Source organism: Manis javanica, chromosome 3 (assembly GCF_040802235.1).
Source record: "Manis javanica isolate MJ-LG chromosome 3, MJ_LKY, whole genome shotgun sequence".
Taxonomy (NCBI): Eukaryota; Metazoa; Chordata; class Mammalia; order Pholidota; family Manidae; genus Manis; species Manis javanica.
In genome coordinates this window covers 180,119,673-180,133,387 of record NC_133158.1, presented here as the reverse complement: position 1 = coordinate 180,133,387, position 13,715 = coordinate 180,119,673, and the positions used below count along the sequence as shown (strand labels likewise).

At 40.8% G+C, this 13,715-nt stretch overlaps 1 protein-coding gene across 18 annotated transcripts in view; it reads right to left on the bottom strand.

Annotated features, from left to right (window-relative positions):
- ULK4 (unc-51 like kinase 4) overlaps nt 1–13,715 on the bottom strand; it is a 735,705-nt gene that overhangs the window by 371,446 nt on the left and 350,544 nt on the right. For 16 of the 18 annotated variants that reach the window (XR_012129584.1, XR_012129583.1, XM_073232503.1 and 13 more), the window contains one exon: nt 5,994–6,042. The exons of the other annotated variants lie outside the window; for them this stretch is intronic. Coding sequence is in view for 14 of the 16 variants with exons in the window: in XM_073232503.1 (XP_073088604.1) it covers nt 5,994–6,042 (49 nt within the window). In the remaining 2 variants the exon portion in view is untranslated. The remainder of the gene's footprint in view (nt 1–5,993; nt 6,043–13,715) is intronic. 18 annotated transcript variants of the gene reach the window in all.

Sequence of the window (13,715 nt, the reverse complement as noted above, 5' to 3'; positions counted from 1 at the left end):
TGGTCTGCAGTTTTCTTTTTTGGTGGGGTCTTTGCCTGATTTGGTATTAGGGTGATGTTGGCTTCATAGAATGAGTTTGGGAGTATTCCCTCCTCTTCTATTTTTTGGAAAACTTTAAGGATAATGGGTATTATATCTTCTCTGTATGTCTGATAAAATTCCAAGGTAAATCCATCTGGCCCAGAGGTTTTTTTCTTTGGTAGTTTTTTGATTACCGCTTCAATTTCTTTGCTGGTAATTGGTCTGTTTAGATTTTCTGTTTCTTCCTTGGTCAGTTTTGGAAGGTTGTATTTTTCTAGAAAGTTGTCCATCTCTTCTAGGTTTTCCAGGTTCTTAGCATATTGGTTTTCATAGTAGTCTCTAATAATTCTTTGTATTTCTGTTGGGTCCGTCGTGTTGTTTCCTTTCTCATTTCTGATTCTTTTGATGTGTGTTGATTTTCTTTTTCTCTTAAGATATAAGTCTGGCTAGAGGCTTATCTATTTTGTTTATTTTCTCAAAGAACCAGCTCTTGGTTTCATTGATTTTTTTTCTATTGTTTTATTCTTCTCAATTTTGTTTATTTCTTCTCCGATCTTTATTATATCCCTGCTTCTGCTGACTTTAGGCCTCATTTGTTCTTCTTTTTCCAATTTTGATAATTGTGACATTAGACTATTCATTTGGATTTGTTCTTCCTTCTTTAAATATGCCTGGATTGCTATATACTTTCCTCTTAAGACTGCTTTCGCTGCATCCCACAGAAATTGGGGCTTTGTGTTGTTGTTGTCATTGATTTCCATATATTGCTAGATCTCCATTTTAATTTGGTCACTGATCCATTGACTATTTAGAAGCATGTTGTTAAGCCTCCATGTGTTTGTGAGCCTTTTGCTTTCTTGGTACAATTTTTTTCTAGTTTTGTACCTTTGTGGTCTGAAAAATTGGTTGGTAGGATTTCAATCTTTCGGAATTTACTGAGGCTCTTTTTGTGGCCTAGTATGTGGTCTATTCTGGAGAATGTTCCATGTGCACTTGAGAAGAATGTGTATCCTGTTGCTTTTGGGTGTAGAGTTCTATAGATGTCTATTAGGTCCATCTTTTCTAGTGTGTTGTTCAGTGCCTCTGTGTCCTTAGTTATTTTCAGTCTGGTGGATCTGTCCTTTAGAGTGAATGGTGTGTTGAAGTCTCCTAAAATGAATGCATTGGTGTCTATTTCCTCCTTTAGTTCTTTTTGTATTTGTTTCACATATGCAGGTGCTCCTGTGTTGGGTGCATATATATTTATAATGGTTATATCCTCTTGTTGGACTGACCCCTTTATCATTATGTAATGTCCTTCTTTATCTCTTGTTACTTTCTTTGTTTTGAAGTCTATTTTGTCTGATACTAGTACTGCAACACCTGCTTTTTTCTCCCTATTGTTTGCACGAAATATTTTTTTCCATCCCTTGACTTTTAGTCTGTGCATTTCTTTGGGTTTAAGGTGAGTCTCTTGTAAGCAGCATATAGATAGGTATTGTTTTTTTATCCATTCAGTGACTCTATGTCTTTTGATTGGTGCATTCATTCCATTTACATTTAGGGTGATTATTGATAGGTATTTACTTACTGCCATTGCAGGTTTTAGATTCGTGGTTACTAATGGTTCCAGGTTACTTTCCTTACTATCTAAGAGTCTAACTTAACTCATTTAGTATGCTGTTACAAACACAATCTAAAGGTTCTTTTCTATTTCTCCTCCTTTTTCTTCCTCCTTCATTCTTTATATATTAGGTATCAAATTCTGTACTTTTTGTCTATCCCTTGATAGACTTTGGGATAGTCAATTTAATTTTGCATTTGCCTCACAATCACCTGCTCCACCCTCCCTACTGTGGTTTTACTACCTCTGGTGACAGCTATCCAACCCTAGGAGCACTTCCATCTATAGCAGTCCCTCCAAAATAGACTGCAGAGATGGTTTGTGGCAGATAAACTCTCTCAGCTTTTGCTTATCTGGAAATTGTTTAATCCCTTCTTCAAATTTAAATGATAATCCTGCTGGATAAAGTAATCTTGGTTCCAGGCCCTTCTGCTTCATCACATTAAATACATCATGCCATTCCCTTCTGGCCTGTAAGGTTTCTGCTGAGAAGTCTGATGTTAGTCTGATGGACTTTCCTTTGTATGTGATCTTATTTCTTCCTCTGGCTGCTTTTAATAGTCTGTCCTTATCCTTGATCCTTCCCATTTTAATTACTATGTGTCTTGTTGTCTTCCTTGGGTCCCTTGTCTTGGGGGATCTGTGGATCTCCATGTCCTGACAGACTATGTCCTTCCCTAGATTGGGGAAGTTTTCAGCAACTACCTCCTCAAGGACACTTTCTATCCCTTTCTCTCTCTCTTCTTCTTCTGGTATCCCTATAATGCGAATATTGTTCCACTTGGATTGGTCACACAGTTCTCTCAATATTCTTTCATTTTTAGAGATCCTTTTTCCTCTCTGTGCCTCAGCTTCTTTGTATTCTTCTTCTCTAGTTTCTATTTCATTTATTGTCTCCTCCACTGTATCCAACCTGCTTTTAATACCCTCCATCGTGTTCTTTAATGATTGGATCTCTGACCTGAATTCATTCCTGAGTTCTTGGATGTCTTTCCGTACCTCCATTAGGATGTTGATTATTTTTATTTTGAACTCCCTTTAAGGAAGAGTCATGAGGTCCATATCATTTAAATCTTTCTCGGGAGTTGTATTAACAATTTTACTCTGGACAAGGTTCCTTCGGATTTTCATGTTTGTAAATGGTGCCCTCTAGTGTCCAGCAGCTCTATTCTGGAGTTGCTGAGCCCCTGGAGCAATGTCGGGGTTCGCAGGGGAGCGGTACTGGTGCCTGGGAGTAGGAAAGAGCTGTTCCCCACCTCCTGGCTGCTGTGCCTGTCTCCACTGCCTGAGCCAGTGGGCCAGTCACACAGGTATAAGTTTTTGTCCCAAAGCAGCCAGATATGGATCCCTGCTTTCTACAAGCAGCCAGAATCCCAGTCTCCCCAGGAACTCTGCCTGTATTAACTTTCCAACCCAGTAGTCATGTGAGTCTCATGAAAGCACCATGAAATGTATGTTTGTGCTCCCAGAGCAGATCTCCGGAGCTAGGTATTCAGCAGTCCCAAGCCTTCCACTCCCTCCCTGCTCCATTTGTCTTCCTCCCGTCGGTGAGCTGGGGTAGGGGAGAGGCTCGGCTGTGATACGTTACCCCGTTCACTGAGGTCTGCTCTTTTCTCCAGGTGTGTGCAGTCTGATGCCGTCCTCTTTCCTGTTGCTCTCTCAGGATTAGTTGTGCCAACTAAATTTTCTAATTGTATCCAGTTTTAGGAGGAAGCCTCTGTCTCTCCTCTCACGGCACCATCTTTGAGCTTGTCTCTATTTTACTTTTTTAATAGGTGACTAGAAAACACAAGCAGTGGCCAAGTATGAAGGGTTCATACAATCTTTTCCTTATGTCTCCTTCTGATCAAGGCACTGCTAGAAGCTGCTACATATATGCTAGACATCACATTGCCCTTGAACTTGGAAATGAAACATAAGTGAAGATTGTACTGTTTCCTTGAAACTATGAATCCACTAGTTCTAAGATGCACCATTATTTTATTAAACACTAAGAAAGAAAAATACTGCCAATTAAACCATAACATGGTTTCTTATTAGAATTTTCATTTTACTTTTACTGAAATAGCTCTTTTTAGACTTATTGAGACATAGAGTTTTATAATATATTGCTCTTGGGCACTTATAAAAAGAAAAAGAAAAGTGAAATAAATTGGCTAAGGCAATGACAACCAGGTCACCCAGCTGAAAGCAACTGTAAACCACCACTGATTCAGAAAATACTTCCCAGTTTAAGAAATGTTAAAATCTGAAAAAATTATGTATGTCAGAGAATAAAATACTATATTATGTCTAGCTTGGAGACAAAATTTTAGAAAGGACAAGGTAGTAGTTCACAGGATAACTACTACAAAGATATTTCATTGATTAAAAATGTACACAGAGGAAAAAAACTGAGATTATTCAATTTAAGAAAGACAAAAGGAGAATATAATGTTCTTTAAGGACATCAAAGTCCCATCCCAAAAAGTGGTGACTTCCAATTTTTTTTTCTTTACTTTTTTAGCAGCAGGCCTTTTTCTAAAATACTGTCCTACAAGAATCCTGAGCGTGGAGCTGTTCTGGTCGGAGGAAGAGCACCACCAGACATGCATGGAAGGTCACAGGGCTCGGGACCCAGTGAAACCCTGACCTGGGGAGTCTGCACCTCCTGACCAGGCTCCGTCTACTCCCACAACAGCTGCAACACAGCAACAAGGGTTTATCCTGGCACTAACCAATTAAACATTTACCGTGTTTTGTAAACCATGAAGCCTTGCTAGATGCTCATTATACAAAGATTACTCAACTATGGATGGGTTTTGGTAACCTACATGAAGGAATTTTTCTATGTGTGGATTTTATACATTGAGGGAGAAGAGGAGAACTTTTTCTCAGCCACAAAAGTAGCTGTATTGACCTTCACAGTTAGACATCCCCCTGCCACAGCAAGGGGGTGAGTCATACCCACCCACCAAGGCCCATTCTAGCTCTAGACTGCTCCCTACATTCTAACACCAGTATCTTTTCAAATGCAAGCCAGATACAGACAGTTTTGTTTGGACAGCTTTGGCTCTACCTCATGCCCAGCCATGTGGCCAAACCTAGCAGTTCGCTGCACCCATCACCCTCCAAAACAATCCAACTCCACAAACAAATCAGGAAGTAATGTGAATCCCACTGAAGGTGGGTAGACACACAGACCACTTGGCAAAGCTTAAAAATCCCCATTAGGCCGTTCTTATCTCCGCCATTTCTTTATCTCCTTTTTCTCTATTTCTTGTCCTAGTACTGCCTCTAAAATCCCCTTTTACTATTAGAAGCAGCCTCTGACCTTGCACTTCCCACTCAGCATGGCAGCTCCGGGTTATCTTGTCACTTGAGCGTGCTTTGGGAATAGTATCCACTCCCACCCATTCCCCTGACCTATTCAAGTAGCCAGCTTTCCTTAAAGGGAAAAGTTGATCTGCACCTGAGAAAAGTACCATTTTCACCACACAGCCATATCAACACACAAACAAATTTATGGATTAGCATGTTGGGATGATAAAAGAAAGCAAATTTTCCATGTGTCAGGTTATCAGCTATTGCTCCACTGATGGCCAAGATAGGTTAGGCCGATCTAGGGCGGGGAGCTGTTCCCTCTTTAGTTCCTTGTGCTGTCAGCTAGCTATGGTGGAAAAGGTTTTAGTAAAGGGGGATAAACCACCCAGGCACCAGAGACCATTTCTTTGACTAAGGGCATTCCATTGCCATAAGCACCAATTCAATTTTCAGCCTAATTCCCAAATCTGTTATTTAGCATAAATAGGGATTTATCAGATGTGAGAAGAGTCAACTCCGCATCCATTTTATTTCCTACACATAGAAATCATTGTTGAAAGGTTTTCTTTAACAGATGGTTCTCAATTAAGTTGCATGCTGTGAATAGAGAAAACCATGTATGAATGCCAAGCGACTCTACATTTTGAAGACAACTTTCTGCCCAGAGGCAAAAAAATTACTAATCTGACCACAAAGTCAGAAGGCTTCATTCATACTGAACATCAGGAAATTCACACTGAAGCACAACGATCCCCCTCTGCCCTTCCTCCACAAGTCAATCTCAAAATATCCTCTCTATACTGGATAACATCCTGTTTAACTCAATAGACATAAAATGCAAAGTATTTGTGAAAGGAGGGTAGGTTATTAAACAGTGCCCCTGTACAATTTCAGGGCCGGACAACAGCTCAGACCAGGAGACTGACGCCCGGGAATGCTAAGTGAGGTGATGATGGATACAATCTTTCTGAATAGAGCTAGGGTTAGAACCCAACCACACAACATGATCAAAACATCAACAATTTTAAATTTCACTTGAATTTCAGATGTATATTTCCTTTCTTACCAGAATTACATCAAAAATGAGTGGGACCAGTTTGCTGTCCTCCACAAGTCTGTTAAAAAAATAAAAAGATAACTGCACATTAGATAACTCATATTTCAAACTGCATATGGACCACTGCAGCCCCATGTTTTATTAAATTCTGTGACTGAGAAATACTATGATTACTCATTTTTATACACTCAACTGTATCTATTAAACACAATATAGGGCCTCTTTGAAAATGACTATTAGCTTAGCCTTACTGATGTGTCGCAAATAAATTCTCAAATAGATTGACATTTATAAGTGTAAAAATGAAAATTCACAATTACTATAAAGACTATCAAAATACATGATACCAGCTGAAGTGATGTAACCAACCTTCACTGTAGTTAAATTATAAGCATGCCACTCTATAATCTTTCATTTTTGCCTCATTAGCTATCTTCTCAGCATAATGAATTAAGGTATAATGCTTTGTAATGATCTTTTACTTTAATAAAAAGTAGACACCAATCACCCAGCAGACTTTAGGCACTTTCCCTCACCAAACCTATTAAAAATTATCATCCATTGTAACACAAGAATTTTTTCATGCAATTTAAGAAAAAATAGCCTTCATTCATAAGAGATGGTTTTTATTAAGAACAATACTTGTCTCTAAATATTCCTTTAGTCCAGGGGTCAGTAAACCTTTTTCTGTAAAGGGCCAGAGAGTACATATTTTAGGCTTTATAGGCCACACAAGCTGTATAGCAACCACTTAGCTCTGTCACTGTAATATAAAAGCAGACATAAATAATACATAAATGAATAGGCATATCTGTGCTTCAATTAAATATTATTTACTTAAAGTCATGTGCCACATTTGGCCCACAAACTATAATTTCCTGATTCCTACATCAGTGTAAAAGAAAATATCAGAATCCCTAATTTTATTAGAATTTACTTTGGCTAATAAACTACAGTGCTTAAAGACAAGCACATTGCTTTATTACTACGGGTATGTGCAGTTTGTCTGCTTCACAGAGAATGCTAGGTAGATGGAACAGGAATTTATCATCCAGCCTCCCTAGAGCTTGTTTGTCTATGAAAATACATAGATAAAACAAAAGCCTAGGAAGCTAGCCAAAGAAAGATCACAGTGCTTACAAATATGCGCTAAGGCCAAGTGGGGGTACAGAGAGAGCTCCCCAAGACTGAAGGACAGAAAGCACCACCTCAGTATCTAACAAAACATCAATGTGGTCATTTCTGTGACTTTAGTGTATTAGGGAGAAAAGGCTTTGACTACAGATATTAAATTCATTTACATCCCCTTACGTTCCAGGGCAACTGGAGACTCCGGTGTGAGGACGGAACTCCTCCACCCACGGAGGGCGGGCCGCAAATGCACGGACTCCGGACCAGGCACAACCCCCCCGCACATTCCCAGTCTTCTTCCTCTGCCTTCTGTTAGCCATCTTTTTTCCTAAATTAAGTCTTTTAAAACATAATTTTTGATATATACTCTTATTAGGCCTGTGCTGAAACAGGCAAGTCCAGTCTCCGAGTCGCCTTGGCGACCAAAGCCAAGACGACCCTGAGGGCGGACACCGCCCCTCTCCGCAGGCGCCTGCACTCACGGGCGCCCGCTGCCGTCGGCCCCAACACTCGGATGCGGATGCACCCACCCACCCACCACCAGCCCTTCGTGATAGTGTTTCAACGTATATTCTTATTATTAAGGTATGACTACATAAAGCACATAATTCTTTTTTAAAAATTACAACTAGCTCTTCTCCAGGTCCCTGCAAGATGAGCAGGCTAAGGTGGAGAAAAACAAATGCCAAATGATTTCCCTCATTTGTGGAGTATAACAATGAAGCAAAACTGAAGGAACAAAATGGCAGCAGACTCAAAGACTTGAAAAATGAACTAGTGGTTACCAAAGGGCAGGGGTGTGGGAGGGCAGGTGGGGAGGGAGGGGGAAGGGGACTGAGGGGTATTATGTTCAGTACACATGGTGTGGGGGATCATGGGAGAACAGTGTATCACAGAGAAGAGACACAGTGGATCTCCGGCAACTTGCTGCACTGATGGACAGTGACTGCATTGGGGTATGGGTGGGGACTTGATAATATGGGTAAATGTAGTAACCACATTGTTTTTTCATGTGAAACCTTCATAAGAGTGTATATAAATCATACCTTAATAAAAAATTTTTAAAAAAAGATGAGCAGGCTAGCCTGGACTCCCTCTTATGTCTCCTTTAACTCTGAATTCTAACACACTAGTTCTTACATTCTTCCAAATACAATAAAACATGACTTTTGTTATTTGAAATGACTGACATAATTTAGAGCCACATCTGATAAATAAAAATGGAACTCAAGCTAAATGAAACAACTTCTAGTTTTTAAAAAACATTTCTATGACTTTTTCTGCAACTCATGACTAAACCTCAAACGTGATGCCAAAGAACTCTACAGCAAACAGAGCACAAGGGCAGCTGTCAACATTTACAGCTACCTGCAGTGTCTTTCTAAACCGTAGCAAGTGGCCAATAAGTGGACAACAAGAATGAGTTTACTAGGTTTGACTAGCATTTTCATAATTAACACTAATGGAGAAAATCCAAGGTGTCACACACACTGTTCTGTGACACTTCTGTTCCCATTAGAGGTCTGTGGTTGTGCAAAGTGGTGATGTTATAATGCATTTTTCTTACTGTGGGCTGTAGCTAACACCTAAGATCCACGGATTTTAGATTGCTTTGGAGACAATATTCATTTGTCTTTGATATGTTCTTAAATTTTGATTTAAAAAAATTGGTTTCCTTACATTATGTCCTCTCATACCACCATAGGTCCAGTTTGTGGTTCAGATCCCAAAAGATCAAACCCTTGATGTGCTCTAAGTAATGGAGCAATGTCCTGGGAGCTCTCTTCCCATGATCTGGGACTCTGGAGAGCAGCTCTGACGCTCAGGCCTCTACAGGCCAGGGAAGATGAAGCTTGCCTCTAAGGGAAGTTGATGTGGCTGCAGTCTCAGGGAATCATTCAGTCAGCAAGTCTGAAATCATCATGGTACACTGGAGAACCATGAAGCAAAAGGCATCTTATTTGGGGCTGTTTTGGTCAGCCACCATGATTTACGTCACCAGGATCATTTTACTACAAGAGCCTTATATATCCTAAATGCTAAAAAGAGTAACGATTCTATAGTTGGTGGACAGGAAGTGAAGAGATTTATCTGGATTTTTTTAAACCAAAAACAAACAAAATAAAGATCTTTTGGAAAATTTCCCTAATCTTCAAAGGATTATGAAAACATTAACTGCATCACAGTAGACCTTCCTTCCTTTACATCAACCATCTAAGCACACTATTTTTAAGTAATTCCAGATGAGTAAATTGAAATATACTGCCCTTTTCAAATGGAGTTCCTAGGACTACTTTACCATGGTTTTCCAGAGGGTTTTCTTGGTTTGGTTTTTCCTTAACAGTGCAATTTAATAATAGATTGTGTGGGGTTAAAGAGTTTTCCTTACAAAATTCTGATTCACAAGATTCACTGGAGGAGGACGCATCAGCCAGCTGCGTAGGGACTCATACATTCTGAAGGTTCCCCAAAGTGAAGGTTCACGGGGACCCAGCACCTCACTGCACGGAGGACCCTGGGGCCAGGTGTGGGCCGACAGACAGATGAGCATTCACTCCTTATAAGCGTTCCTTCAGATGCACTGGATCACTCAGAATAGCAGTTCTCAGACACATTAGACCCAGTGTGTCTTTTAATAATTTGTAACTCTCCCTTTGTTGTCCTCAGATGAAAACTGTAGCTAATATAATCTTCCGACACATAAGATTTTCCCTCCAAAATCCATAATTTCAAAACAATTAAAAATAATGCATTCATTGTGTCATAATCAAGGAACAAAGTGATTTTATAGTAAGATAATAAGTATTTTGATACATGAAAAATTGTGTACACAACTACACTGAAACACGTAATGACTAGATGTCCACACCTTTGTGCAGAATCACCATAAATGCAATATGTGTAAATGCACACAGACTCACATGTATTTTAAGGGCTATTCAAATACTGTGATGGGCATTTCCATTCATAATATGATTTTCCAGAATGGTAAACAGCCCTCAGTAAAGTTCTGAGCGAGCAAAATGTAACACTTTCACTCAATTTTGCATCCCTGAAAAATTCATTTATGTTAAAACTTCAAAAAAAAAGGATAATTACTGGGATTGTGTATATCTGTGGTTTATATTATTAACAAAGGAAGTACTGTCTGATTTAGAAGATTTTGAATAAACTTATGAAAATCTTTAGGATATATTAATCAGCATTTCTAACTCCCTCCTGTGCCTAAAATAAATGTTGCATTTATTGTTGGGAAGCTTATTTACAAATCATTTTATTGTTCAAGGCTAAATATAAAGTAAATCAAGCAATGTATGGATATAAAAGACTAGTTACAACTTAGCTGGGAAATGCAGGAATAGGGAGATTATTCTACTTCTGTTTAGAGTGCTATGAAGTGAGTTGAATTTCAAACAATTATGAACACTTTTTCAACTTTTCTTTAAAACCTAAAAGACTATTTAGAGATGAACCAACAAGAATAAAAAGGAACTGAAACCCCTACTTCCCTGACCATCATACTTCTGTTTTTCGGAGAAAAGAGGAGCCAAGAGGAGGTGCAGGGAGAGGAAGGCAAAGGGTCGCTACCGGTTCTAAGCTCAGTCTTGCAGGACAAAGCAAGCAGTCTCCAGCAGTGGTAAAATAGGTCTAAGGAGAGGACTAAAGGTGGCAGTATGAGAGGAGAGACAGAGGCTTCCTCCTAAAACTGGATACAATTAGAAAATATAGTTGGCACAACTAATCCTGACAGAGCAACAGGAAAGAGGATGGTGCCAGACTGCATACACCTGGAGAAAAGAACAGACCTCATGGAAAGGGGTAACATACCAAAGCTGTGGCTCAGCAGGACTGGAGCCCTTTCCCCACCCCAGCTCACGGGTTGGAGGAAGAGAAACTGGTCAGGGAGGTAGTGGAAGGCTTGGGACTGCTGAATACCTAGCTCAGGAGATCTGTGCTGGGAGCACAAACCTACATTTCATGGTGCTTTCATCATACTCTTCGGATTACAGGGTTGGAAAGCTGGGACAGGCAGAGTTCCAGGGGAGACTGGGATTCTGGCCACTTGTGGAAAGCAGGGATCCATATCCGGCTGATCTGGGACAAAAGTTTATATCTGTGTGATCAACCCACTGCTTCAGACAGTGGAGACAGGCACAGCAGCCGGGAAGCGGGGAACAGCTCTTTCCTCCCCGCAGGCACCAATACTGCTCCTCTGCAAGCCCCAACATTGCTTCAGGGGCTGAGCAGCTCCAGATTAGAGCTTCTGGACACTAGAGGGCACCATATACAAACATGAAATGCCAAAGAAATCTGGGCCAGAGAAAAATTATTAATACAAATCCAGAGAAAGATTTAAACGGTATGGACCTCGTGGATCTTCCTTAAAGGCGGTTCAAAATAAAAATCATCAACATGCTAATGGAGGTGCAGAAAAACATCCAAGAACTCAGGAATGAATTCAGGTCGGAGATTCAATCGTTGAAGAGCAAAATGGAGGGTATTAAAAGAAGATTGGATAAGGTGGAGGAGAAAATAGATGAAATAGAAACTAGAGAAGAGGAATACAAAGAAGCTGAGGCACAGAGAGAAAAAAGGATCTCTAAGAATGAAAGAATATTGAGAGAACTGTGTGACCAATCCAAATGGAACAATATTTACCTTAGAGAGACACCAGAAGAAGAAAAGAGAGAGAAAGGGACTGAAAGTCTCTTTGAGGGGGTGGTTGATGAAAACTTCCCCAATCTGGGGAAGGAGATTGTCTCTCAGGCCATGGAGATCCACAGATCTCCCAACACAAGGGACCCAAGGAAGACAACACCAAGACAAATAGAAATTAAAATGGAAAAGATCAAGGATAAGGACAGACTATTAAAAGCAGCCAGAGAGAGAAATAAGATCACATACAAAGGAAAGCCCATCAGACTAACATCAGACTCTCAGCAGAAACCTCACAGGCCAGCAGGGAGTGGCATGATGTATTTAATGCCATGAAGCAGAAGGGCCTGGAACCAAGATTACTTTATCCGGCAAGATCATCATTTAAATTTGAATGAGGGGAGGGGTGGAGCCAACATGGCGGCGTGAGTAGGACAGTGGGAATCTCCTCCCAAAAACATATACAATTTTGAAAATACAACAAATACAACTGATCCTAAAAGAGAGACCAGAAGACACAGGACAACAGCCAGACTACATCCACTTGTGTGAGAGCCCAGCGCTTGGTGAAAGGGGTAAGATACAAGCCCCGGCCCGGCGGGACCTGAGCACACCTCCCCCCAGCTCCCAGGGGGAGGGAGAGGGAGCCCAGGACTGCTAAACACCCAGCCCCAGCCACCCGCACCAGAGCACAGACACAGTGCATGTGTGGAGGGCTGGAAACTAAGGAAACAGGGCAGCAAGATCTATGAGTGGGTCTTGAAGCTGATGCCCCTGTGACAAAGAAAAGCGAGTGCTTTTTGAAAGTCTTAAAGGGACAGGGACATAACAGCTGGACAGAAACAACAAAGGTCACAGTCCAGTGGATGGAAATTACAGGGAAAACTGGGTGCACTAACCCCCTGGGCAACAGCTCTGAGACCCCTCATGGAGGTAAACAGCTAAACAACCCCCCCGCCCGTCCATTCCCCTCCAGGCACTGCAAAAGCAGAAAAGCAGCCTAAGGCAGGCCACGCCCGCTCAGAAAGGGAGTTTTCTCCATATTGGGCGGGCAAGACACAAAGACACAGTCTACATGCAATTACCCAACACAAACCACTAGGGGTCGCAGTTGTCCCAGTAAAGAAAGGCCAGTAGCAAGTGAAAAGTTTGCCCTTCCAGCTGACAGTCAATAGCACCTGTCAACATGAAAAGGCAAAAAAATATGATCCAGAGAAGACAAACCCAGACAGTTTCAGCATCTGCTACATGCTCCGCTGAGAAGGAACCTGGGGAGATAGATTTAGCCAGTCTTCCTGAAAAAGAATTCAAAACAAAAGTCATAACCATGCTGATGGACTTGCAGAGAAATATGCACGAACTAAGGAAGGAGAATACAGAAATAAAACAAGCTCTGGAAGGACTTCAAAACAGAATGAATGAGATGCAAGAGACCATTAATGGACTAGAAAACAGAGAACAGGAACACAGAGAAGCTGATGCAGACAGAGATAAAAGGATCTCCAGGAATGAAAGAATTCTAAGAGAGCTGAGTGACCAATCGAAAAGGAACAATATATGCATTATAGGAGTACCAGAAGAAGAAGAGAGAGAAAAAGGGATAGAAAGTGTCTTTAAAGAAATAATTGCCGAAAACTTCCCCAAACTAGGGGAAGAAATGGCCTCTCAGACCACAGAGGTACACAGAACTCCCATGACAAGGGATCCAAGGTGGGCAACACCAAGACACATAATAATTAAAATGGCAAAGATCAAAGACAAGTACAAAGTATTAAAGGCAGCCAGAGAGAAAAAAAAGGTTACCTACAAAGAAAAACCCATCAGGCTATCATCAGACTTCTCAACAGAAACCCTACAGGCCAGAAGAGAATGGCATGATATACTTAATGCAATGAAACAGAAGGGCCTCGAACCAAGCTACTGTATCCAGCACGAATATCATTT